The sequence below is a fragment of the Leptinotarsa decemlineata genome, unplaced genomic scaffold (assembly GCF_025532065.1).
Source record: "Leptinotarsa decemlineata unplaced genomic scaffold, Ldec_3_MD MMD2_tig00026307_RagTag_RagTag, whole genome shotgun sequence".
Lineage (NCBI taxonomy): Eukaryota > Metazoa > Arthropoda > Insecta > Coleoptera > Chrysomelidae > Leptinotarsa > Leptinotarsa decemlineata.
The window spans coordinates 1,583,579-1,595,999 of NW_027412681.1; the positions used below are offsets into that span (position 1 = coordinate 1,583,579).

General features: G+C 36.0%; 1 protein-coding gene across 5 annotated transcripts in view; it reads right to left on the reverse strand.

Annotated features, from left to right (window-relative positions):
- Nucleotides 1–12,421, reverse strand: part of Nckx30C — a 163,779-nt gene that overhangs the window by 128,571 nt on the left and 22,787 nt on the right. For 3 of the 5 annotated variants that reach the window (XM_074181188.1, XM_074181184.1, XM_074181185.1), the window contains exon 2: nucleotides 3,794–3,829. The exons of the other annotated variants lie outside the window; for them this stretch is intronic. In XM_074181188.1, the coding sequence (XP_074037289.1) occupies nucleotides 3,794–3,829 (36 nt within the window). The remainder of the gene's footprint in view (nucleotides 1–3,793; nucleotides 3,830–12,421) is intronic. 5 annotated transcript variants of the gene reach the window in all.

The following is a 12,421-nucleotide window of genomic DNA, read 5'->3' on the forward strand; positions in this document are numbered from 1 at the left end:
CGTAGATTTTTCCTGGTCATCGTCAGATATTTCTTGGCGCCAGCTTCCCGAGCTGCCCAGAGTGATCCTGTCAAAATTGTATCCTTTGATTCCATTCCATATCTTCAGGGATTGAGCATGGGTATGACGTTTGGCTGGTTCCGCAATTGCCAACGTCATCAGGGCGTAGGTATCACTGGGTCTTAAAATTCTTAGCCCAGCCGCTTTCTTAGCTAAAAGGTCGGCAATGCGATAACCTCCAATCCTGTCGTGCCCTTTAATCCACCTCAGGATATTGTTATTATCTACCGCGGCTTTGGCTAAATCTTGGTGGCACTCTAGTACTATTCCTGAGGTAACACGTTCTCTGGTCATTTCTTTGGTGGCGATTGAGATACCAGCCAGTTTTGTTTGGACCACGCTGGTATTTTTTCCTATTCCTCATTTGATCCTTAGGCTTAGTGATCTGGAGTAATCTCCACATCCTGAGCGTTCTTTGGTTTTTGAGCCATCTGTATATATGCGTATTGCATGTGTAGCATCTGACTCTGCGTTCTGTTTTATTTATTTTTTGTAAGGTTCATTAAACACATACCTGGGTTCAATAGCATCACTGACTGTCTGCAGCAGAGGTTGCGCAGTCGATTTCACGTAGTAGGCGTTTACAAAAAATATCTTTGACCTGTCAATTTTCATTCCAAAGGCATATTTATTCATAAATCAAGCATATTTTCAAGCGTGATCACCTTTTCCACCTTGAATTTTGAATGGTACTGCCAAATAAGTAATACTTCTTCTTTGAAATTTGATGCAGTAGATAGCGAGAAAACTTCAAAAAATGAAATCTGTCACAAACAAATGTTGTTACGCGTTGTTCATCAAGAATTGCTGGATTTTTCAGTTCACGAAAATGGAATTCAAATCCTATACTAAAAAATTAACGCAACCTTCCGTTGAAAGTAGTAAGTAAATCATCAATACTCCATTCATTGACGTCTTTGACATTGAGTGAATATTCAACAAGATTGAGCACCTGCTTCTTATCAGAATTTGAATGAGATCATTTCTGGTAGGTGGATTGGTGGTTTGGACTAGTAGTGTGGCCAGCATGATCACCTGACTCAGGTTACTTTTTTGCCACATTTGAAGATTATTATTATAAAACTCTACCAGATATATCTGAGGACTTTGAACGTTCGATACTTGTAGTTGAAGTAAAAGTTACCATCTGTAAGTCCAGACATGACGACACATCAGTTTGAACCATGTAAGGCTTTTTCCATCGGGTTTTTTGAGTATTCTTAGTAAGTAAACTATTGAATATCCATTATTTTCAGTCACCTCTTCATTGAATCAAACCATTACAACGGTGCTTAGAATCATTGACCTTTTTTTTCTCGAGAATTGCCATACAAAAATGCAGGTAAAAAGGTTGACTTGTCATTGACTTAACACCCGGACTGGAAAGTCCCGGGATTAGGAAAAAAACGCAAAATAGGCCTCAGTTTTAGCAATAACCTCCTCATTCGAGCGGAATTTCTTATTGGTGATCAATTTTTCGAGGTCTTCGAACAACCAGTAGTCGCTGGGAGCCAAATCTGGCGCATACGGTGGATATAGGAGCAATTCGAAGTTCACTTCATGTTTTTTGCCATATGCTGTCGTTTCTTTGCAATTTCGGTCTTCAAACGCTTCGATAACGCTGTATAATATTCCCTCTTGATGGTATTTCCCTTCTCAAGATGGTCGATGGATATTACATCACGAAAATTCCAAAATACCGAGGCCATAACCTCACCAGCCGATTGTTGTGCTGGACGAGGTTCACCAGTTCCTCTCCATTCAGATGACGATCGTTTTGATTCCGGAGTGGAATGATCAACCAGAAATTCCAGTTTGTTATGTTCAAACATGGTCAAACACTACTCAGAATTATCAAAACGTTGTTTTTGGTCAACAGTGAGCAGAAAACCAACGTTTAATTGTTGTTTCTGATGGGGTGGAGTCCTTATGACACTTTTGAAGCCATTGCTTTGCTTGAACGGTATTTTTCCCATCAAGAAGCAGTGTAAAATTAAAACTCGAAATTGTTTTTGATCCATTGTTTTGATAAATAACGATAGTGCCACTCTTAGTTTAATAATTCACAAACTTATGAGTGAAATTTCAACAGCTTTCTTTTGAACCTTAGTACTAACTGAAAAAGTGGTGAATGCAATAAGTGATCACTGTTTCACAACAATTGACACACAAAAATTCAGGTTGAAAGGCTGACATGTCATTAACTTATAACTTGTAATGCACTGTCTCTGGTGTAGTAATCACTGGAGTAATCACTGGAGTTTTATCCCAAAACAAAACCGTCTTGAAGATGATCACTTGGTGATCGAAACACGTGTCGAGGTGTTAAAAATAACAGGTTGGTATTGGGACAAAACTCCAGTAATATTCATTGACTAATAACATAATTTCTCGGTTTATATCCACTGCATCAAATTCAATAAGAGTTGTCAATAGTTGACAGGATAAATTTATATCGTTTCAGATGAAGGGGTGGAAGGTACCTGTTACATCCCTTTCTTCGGGGTGGATGTAACAAGGATAAAATATGCTGATAATGTTTGTCCCTCAAAATTAAGATCGACGTGATTTTTCTCTATGGGTCAACTGAAAGGAATCAGCCTTGTTTCGTCTTCATTAGTATATCATGTTCATTCATTGACTTCAATATATAATGATAATAATAATAAATATCTTTTTTTCTGAAGAATAATCGCAAAAAGATACAAAAACAGAAATAATGTCACCAGTAAGATAGATTATGTCAGACAGTATGGCTGAGGTATTCAGCAATAATATAGGGTTCTATATTCAGTAGAATGTTATGAATTCCCTTTTTGAATTCACCAAGTTCATTCATTTGTTTGATGCTGGTGGGGAGTTTGTTGAACATATTCATGCTCTGATAGAATGGGCTCCTTTCTGTAACAGTTAGTCTATGTTTTGGGTATACATAGTCAAAATTTCTAGTGTTATATACATTTTGTGGCAGACTATTTTCAAAAAGATGTTTGTTTCCAGAAAGGAATAACAAGAGTTCCTGTACTCCTATAGGTGTAGATATTTTAAGACTACTGAATTTGACTCTACATGATTCTCTTGAGTTTAGTTTCAGCATAGTTCTTGAGGCTCTTTTTTGTACAATAAAAATTTGCTCTGCATTTCTACTACCTCCATATAAAATAATCCCTTACTTACAAACAGATTCAGAATTTGAATGATAGACCATTCGGATTACATCTATGTCAACATACTGACCAATAACTCTTATTGAATACAACACCGAGGTCAACTTTTGACAAACATTTTGAATATGACTGTTAAAACTCATTGTGCTGTCTATGTGCAGTCTTAAGAATTTGCACTCATTTTCTATTTTGAGTGAAATATTCGTCAGTCAAATCTCTTGAGGTAAGTCAAATCCTGTTGATGAAAAATCAATCACATTTGTTTTGTTTTTCTAAAAGTATATGTGTTGAAAAATATGTCTCATAGTTCTGATGAGTGGAATACTGATTTTCACCAAGTTCTTTCCACATAGAAGGACCTTCAGTTCAATAAATAAAAAAACGGTTAGTCAAGCTGGTGTTTCTAACTCGATACAATTTTCATCTGTGGTGTTTCGGTTTGGTATTTCAGTTGAGGATGCACATAGGTCAAAATACAAACGAACATTTCGAAATGGAGCAATGGAAAGAAAAAGGTACAGTCAAACAACAAGAAGGTAGGCAACCTTATCCAATACTCTACTGACCTTGTTGCTGTCTACAATGACACTGACCGATGTGGACTGAAAAGAAAAAATATTCGTTAGTTCAAAATGTCAACAGATAATAGCATAGTGAACTTTGTTTATTGCGTGATGAAATATTTCATGCATTTATATTTCTCAAGTGGAATAAAGTAAACATTTCCATGTCATCTTGTGGGAGTTTTAAAAATAAGTATCTTGCTTATTGAGACCGATCGATAGTTGATATGTTAACATAATTTTGTTGTTTGGAGAACCGTTTTTTCATTGAGAAAGACAAAAGTTATGGTTTTTTTTTGGCAACGGTTCTGAGAAATACCCATTTCCCGGATTACTTATAAAATGGTTACGATTAGTGTTCCGCAAGACCTATAATCAATCGCTTCTATAAAGAACAATTTCAAATCTTCGAGTGCATCAATGCACTGAAATTGCATTGAAAAAAATTACGACTCTGGAGTGGTGGACTAGCCGCATATTTCAAATTATATATAATCTTACATTCTTACATATATAATCTTACCTTCAATATAACCAAAAGAAATAATTTAATCTCTGAAATCATCCAACACGAACCGCCAATTCTACAGTCCACGTCGACTAGTTCGCAGCCGGTTCATTTCTATATATTGTTTTTTTTTGGCCTTTGAGAATGCCGCCAAGTTAAGTGTGCACAATATCGTTTACTTTGGTTATACCTATCTTCTCTTCGAATTTCAATATTCAATAAAAATAGGAATTAATATGTTCGAAAGTTTGTTTTACAAAGAAATATAATGAAGCTACCAATTTTTGCCCCTGCTCGGGTAGCTGTTCCAAAAATAAAAGCCCTAATTTCTACTCTTTTATGGTCCTGGACCATGCAGAGGTCTTCTGATGAGTTTACGGGCTCCACCCAGTACCATTATGTCACATAGACACTCTGAGCTCAAAAGTCCACGGCCTTCCTGTTGTCGGGGGAAGTATAACCGTGGAACAAACGAATTGGAATTCGAACTACTATGGAGGTTATTGATGTGAAACATCTATAGCCGCATGTAAAACTGCTTGTAGCCTTGGCAACGGGTCGCCATACGCAAGCGACTGTGCGATTCCTTTCCCACTGATTCAGCGTTACGCTATTTCTCTCGCCACACTGAGCTCGGATACCTATAGTATATAAAGTTGTGTTTACTACGGTATACATAACATGTGTCTAACTAAATGAATAATTTAAAAATATTGAAAATAAATTTTGTCTAACAGTGATAATTCAGAAAGTGAAAGTGCAAAGGAAGCAAAATCACACCACGACACACTATCGAGTCATCATTCAGTTAATTATAAGTGAGGAAATATTAAGAGCAGATAGTTGTTGGTTCACAGATGGATCAAAAACACCTTCGCAGACCCAGGGCAGAGTTATCTACCTGCCTAGGAACTTACGCGACTGTATTTCAAGCCAAAATTTACTCTATCGAATTGTGTGCGGAGAGATTGAAAGAATCCAACCTCAAACACAAGTCAATGAAAATATTTTTGGAACTTGGAACTTGGTAGGACTTGGCTCCTACCGAGCAACGTCAAAATTGGTAGCAAATTGCCAAAAACGACTCTCCTTGATAGGAAGACTTAACAGATTGTATCTGACCTGGAAGGCAATGAAGCTGCTGACTCCCTTGCAAAGAAGGGTGTTGCAAGCAGCTTCTTTGGACTAGAACCTGTCATTGGCATCATTGCTTTAGGCTTTGCCAAGAAAACATTGAACACCTGGATGGCATGAAGATTTATGGACTTCTGGCAGAAGCTTGGTACCAAATAGTTGTTGGACTACAGTAGGAATAAACTACCATGTCTAACAGGCCTTCTTACATGTCACTGTCATTTGAATCATCATATGCGGAAAACAGTGTGTGTCGCCTCTGTCTGGAAAATGATGAAACTGCAGAGCATATACTTTGTGCCTGCCCCGCTGGGGACCGAATCAGGTTCTTTGAGTTCGGCAGAGAGATCAAATCAGTTTGATCTTCATCTCGAAGATGATCATTTGGTGATCGAAATACGGTCGAGGTATCAAAATAACGGTTTGGTGTTGGGAAAAAACTCAAGTAATATTCATTACTACTCCAAAGATTTCAAACAGTGTATCACAAGTCCATAAAGACTGACAAAAATATATTTCAGAATTAACTGATAGCCATTAGCGTACGATAGTTTTTATTCGCTATCAACAGGAACATGAAAAATCAAATAGTTGAATAATTTTCTAATGATGTTGGGATTTATATTGAAAAAAAAATATTACTATTGATGTTTCACATCTGCTAGGCGTTCCGTGAAGGCTCACAATTTTTTCATTATCATTATTATCAACACATTTTGAAAACTCAATTATCTGGTGTACTCAAAACATCTGACACCGATAAATATTTCCAGGTCCCTTCACTGTATCTCTCTTGCAAAAAATATCCGAAAACAGCACTGAGCTAACGCAAAATAAACCCCATTACGAGATGTAACTATATCTGCCACATAAGGGGATGAATCCTCGTATTACATCTGGGACCCGTAAATCCCGCGCCAGCGTTGATGTGAGCGCATTTATCTGTGTACACTGAAAAAGTCCGGTTGAAATACCCCGTGGTACATTTATTCCTACCGCGGAGTGAGGATATTTCTGTGGAGATCGGCGTTTTAATTTTTTCAAGTGGCCGTATGGGATATCGTATGACAGGGTGAGATAAAGAGGTTGGAATTCACATGACAAATATGTATAGTTTCTTAAAGAAGACGTAGTATGACTCAGGAGGACTGGCAGGTGCAAAGAAAAGGGTGGTTGGGAAGAAACTGAGTGTGAAATCAAACAATCTTTGAAGCCGCGTGGTACAATTTTCTGTCAAAGTTTCACGCCAGCTTGTATGCGCTGTCTGTTCAACAAAGATCATGTAAGACAAATCTAGCATTTTTAAATCAATATCTCTGTACGTACCTGGACAAGCAAAAACAAGTCGATGTTGTTTATTTAAACTTTCAAAAAGCCTTCGATCAAATAGACGATTATGTTTTTCTCAGCAAATTGACGAAATTGAGACTCTCTAATTAACTGCTTACTTGAACTGAATCATATCTAGTTAACAGAAAACAATTCGTCGAATATGAATTGTTCAAATCGGCTCAGTACGTACCACAAGGTTCTAATCTCGGACTTCTTTTATTTTTAATTTTTATTAATGATTTGGCAAGCTCTTTGAATATTCCTAGCCTATTATTTGCAGACGAACTGAAACTATATTATAAAATCGACGACATTACTCACTGGCAACGTGTACAACATGAATTGGATGTAATCAAACTTTTGGTGTAAAATAATATTTTTCACAACAAAAAAGCGAAATTTAATGTACGATTATTCAATCAAAAATACTACAATCAACCGCGTTTACGAGATAAAAGATCTTGGTATAACATACGACAGTAATAGTATATTATGCAACGATCAAGTAATGATGGTTATTAAGACACGAGCATTAACCGGGATACGAAACGAGCCGAAGGCGAGTTTTGTATGGTATATGCGAGTGTATTAATAACCATTACATGAGAGTTGCATACGCTATTTTTTCTAAGCCCGATAAATAATGAAAAACTATAAATATTATATTTGTATTGAACACATTTACAGTAATTAACTCATATTTTTTTTAAAAAACACAAACTTAATGGTATTATCATGGATATATGAAAACTATAAAGATTCTAATTATATTTATATTGAATATAACAACTGTAATTAATCTGATCTTTTAAAAATATTGGAGTCGATGGTATTCCTTCTATATCGCTGTTTTCAGACATTTTGATAATATAGGTAGGTAATATGAAAACTGATTTCGACAAATAAAGCAATTAGTTACTTAGGTTAGAATCTAAGACAAACAAAGGAACAGGATTTTTGATTGAAAAATTATGGGTTTCTATTGGTTGATAATCTGTATCGTTATGAAAAATCTGTATCATAATGGATATCAATTAACATTTACAACACATATAAGGAATATGACTGCTAATGCAAATAGGATGCTTGGATTCATTTTACAGAAATGGCAAAAACTTTTGCCTATGCCAGATCTGAGTTAGAGTATGGCTCTGTGTTATGAAATCCAGTTTACGACTACCATTTTTTCGAATTAAAATATTTTTTCCTCCAAAGCGGTAGTTTTTAATGAATCGAGTGTGTTTGACTCATCTAATATCTTCGTTAGAAGGTACTTCTAATTGCACTCTCTGAACAAGATTTTGTTCAATGTATCAACAGTCAATACATAACAAATACACGAAAGCGACAAATTTTTGTGTTTGCTTGAACCCTAGATATTTATATATTAACGGAGCTTATTTTATACGACTGTTTTATTCGACCGATATGATGCTGTATGTCCTGTCTCTTGATGATGTTTGGACAGGGCTGAGGACGGGTCTGACTTTCGGACAGCAAGTTGATGTTCGTACACCCTACTTGTCTCACGTCTGTTGGTCTGGCCTACATATGTTCTATAGCAATCGGAGCATGGAATTTCATATATACCTTGGGATTCATTGACAATTTTGACCTTGAGGAATCGTAGGAATGTGAAAATTTTATTTTTGGCAGTGAATCTGGTTTTTATGACCTATTTTTTAGGAATTCAGCCAATTTTATTAGTAACACCTTTATTGTAGGAAAGGAAAGCTTTATGGGGACGTTTTTGTCTTTTGGATCTCTAGGGCTGGATGGATAAGTTTGTTGACGGCGGATGGATCTGTCAATTTGGTGGTCTGATGGTCCATTTTGAAGAAGAGCTGATTAGAGTCGAGCCAGTTGGTGTAGTTTATCATGGCGGTCTGTGATGTTGACAGATCTGTGGATGAGATAATTCAAGATGGAGTTGGTTTGTGCTGGATGATGGTGGGAGTTTGCTTTGAGGTATATGTTTGTGTGTGTTGGTTTTCTGTAGACCGTGTGGGTGAAGGAGTTATTGGATTTTGTGCTGAGGAACCGTGGGACCATATGAGGAAACGTCATCTACGTATCTGAGCCAGTAAGAGGATTTGTGGCGACCGAGTCAATAGCCTTGGTTTCGAAGTCTTCCATGAAAAGGTTTGCAAGGTCTGGTGAAAGAGGAGAACCCATGGCGGCGCCCTTCACTTGTTTGTGAAAGGTACTTTGGAAGAGGAAGTATATGCCGAACATACAGTGATAGATGAGATGAGGAATTTGGTATTTTGTTTCGAGAATGTTCAATGAATCAGACACATCTTTTATAATCATTTGAAGAACAGCCCTCCTTGTAGACACACTACTTATTTTCAATAATACCATTGCTGAGAGATGAAGACGAAAGGGATTCGATCTTGATTGAGAGTTTTGGAGAGAAACTACAAAATTTCTTATTTCCTAATCTACACGCAGGGCCGAAGCGAAAAGAAATACCAGGGGGGAGGGAATCCAAATTTTCCCAACCCCACCAGCAAAATTTCCCAACTTTCGAAGAAATGAAAGCTGAGGGAGTCGTTACTGTTTAAAAAATCTGTTTAAAATCTGTTTTTCCGTTAACCAGCTGTCGCACCCCTACGAACGACAACCCTCAGAAGTCGAAACTTGTGCGAGCTAAGGATTAACGAGGTCTTACCTTTTAACGTGTGATTCCTAACACGTTCCTACTACTATAATATATTAATTTTCTCACTTAGCTATCCAAAGATTGGCTGAATGCTTATGCCCGTTAGGTTATGCACAAACAAAAATAAATTTTTGGTAATTATAAAAATATTAACTGGCGAGAGGAGTGAAGTGACAAATTACAGACCAATATCCCTTATTCCTTGCTTAGCCAAGATATTAGAGAAAGTTGTGAAAGTTAGGCTTAATAAATTTCTTTCAAAATATAAACTTTTGTCAAATTCTCAGTACGGTTTTCGTGAGGGAAAATCCACGCAAGACGCAATTGCCACTGTGTCAAACTGTGTCTAGATAAAGGAATTCCGTCGATTGGTGTATTCCTAGACCTAGCCAAGGCATTTGATACCGTGGATCATTCCATTCTTCTGGACACACTTGAAGATTTGGGAATAAGGGGTACAGCACATTCGTTTTTCAGAAGTTATTTGAAGAACAGGAAACAGAAAGTACGAATACAAGATAGTGAAAGTGAAGAACAAGAAATCACATGTGGTGTACCCCAAGGCACGGTATTAGGGCCTGTATTGTTCTTGATATATCTGAACAATATTTTTCAATTGGAGAGAAACGGAAAGATCGTTAGCTTTGCGGATGATACCGTCATAAAATATAATGACAATAATTGGTATGAACTTAAATTAAAAATTGAAAATGACCTGACAGAAATAAAATTGTGGTTTGATCATCGCTTATTGTCAATCAATTTCAACAAAACAGTTTACTCACCCTTCAGTAGCTTTGAAAATGCACTCCCCACCTTTGATATTATGATCCAAAAGAAATATAAAATAAATCAAGCCAAAAATATCAAATACCTTGGTATTGTATTAGCTTGTCACTTTAAATGGGACCAACATGTGAGATTTCTGACTCAAAAGTTACGCTGTATCCTGTACAAATTCAAACAACTGACGCAATATCTCAATATCAAGCAGAAAATAATGATATATAAGAGTTTAGTAGAATCTCATTTGAATTATGGAATCATTGGTTGGGGGGGTCTTTCGAAAAGTTATTACAATATACTGGAAATCTCGCAAAAACGGTTCCTCAAAATTCTTCTCAATAAGAATAGAAGATATTCTAGTGACTTGCTGTTTTGTGAAGCTGGTGTTAATGATGTTAGACAATTATATTACATACAAGCAAATCTGAGACAATTTATATACAGATCTGAGTTGATAATGCAAAACCATAATTACCCAACTAGGCATAAATATAATTACAAATCACCCCTTATGTATAAGTCGATCGGGCAAATAAGCTATCCATATCTTGGGCCTAAGTTGTTTAATACATTGCCAAATGATATTAAAAATGAGGTCTGCGCACACCGTTTCAAAAAAAATTTAAACATTATGTACAAAATACAAGCAGAAACTATTTTCATGAAATTATAGAGAGTTAAATCAAATAGGCAATAGATTAAAATGAATAGAATAAAAAAAAAGGAATGAAATTTTTACCATTGAATTCTTCAATGTAGATATTTTAGTATGTTTTTGCTTTTAGATTTTAATTTTAGATCATTTTATTAGGTGAACTTATACACTCTGTGTATGTATATTTCGTTACAATTAGTAATGTCTTATGTGTTTCTTTTAAAACTTACAAACAAGTACTTGTACTTCGTAAGCTGTAAATTTATTCACCGTTAGCTTTAGAAATTTGTTTTCAAATTACAATTTTGTACTATTATCCCTGTACTATTATCCTTGTGTGTGAATAAATATTATTATTATTATTAATTATTCTACTTTGGACCAAGGTCCTTGGTCTTCCACCATATCCACCATGTATGGGAATATTAAATGCAAATGAAAAGAAACAGCATTTAAATAATATTGTGTTTATTGTTTTCTACTATAATTTTTCTAAATTTACGGCCCGAATTTTCCCAACTTTTCCAAGTCGAAAAAACAGCGAAAAGTTGGGAATTTTGAAAAATTGTCACTTTAGAATTTGTGGACTGTTCTCTTACTTGGGAGAAATTAAACTTTTTCAAAGTTTTCAAACAACTCAGAATTTCAAAGTATGAGATCTCCAAGTTATGCATGTTGAGAAATCCCAACCTTCTCCTGTCCTTTCCCTTTTCTTATTACCTCTCCCTCTCTTTTCTCTCATTTGTATTTTTTAAATTTTTATTTATTTTTTACTATTATTTTTTTCTATTTTCACGGCCCAAAATTTCTCAACTTTTTCCCAAGTCGAAAAAGCAGGGGGGGAGCTCCCCCATCCCCCCATGGCGACGGCCCTGTCTACACGACATTTTTGCAATTGGGCTCACTAATTATCTAGACATTTCAACTTCCCTTATTCAATTGATTAACCTTTGTCGGAAAAGGAGTTCTGTGCCGCCTCAGCGGTATTTCTGTAGAACTCCACGATAATTTTCCCTATACGTAGCCCGTCCTATCTTATCTAGGGATCTACGACAAATCCTCCTATCCATGAATATTCATCGCGGATAAAGCAGATTTCTTTAACGTGCCAGATCAAATCGTGGAAGTAGGTTAACGAGGGTAACGGTTGGAACTTATTGATTTCCCCAGTGTTTTATCCTAACGTAAGTTCGGGAAATTTCTTGAATAAATACCATTGGATAATGTTTTAGTTACGATACGAATGAAATGGGAGTTTTCTAAAAAGTAGCGAATAGTTCGAAGGGTGGTGAATTTTATCCAAAAACCTATTCGCTCTCCATGCCAATTTCGAGAGTTGCTGAAAAATGTGGAAAAGGTGTAAGAGTACGAATACGACGAGTTATGGACCAAGAAGGTTCATATTATGTTGTAAATTTCTGGGATGAACTTTTCAGATTGCCTTTCATTATATTTGAGCAGATGCTCTGCGGATCTGGGGTTATTTATTTTACACATTTGAAATGTTAATAACCCAGATATCATCAAAGAATTTCTGCAAAAATTTTTTCC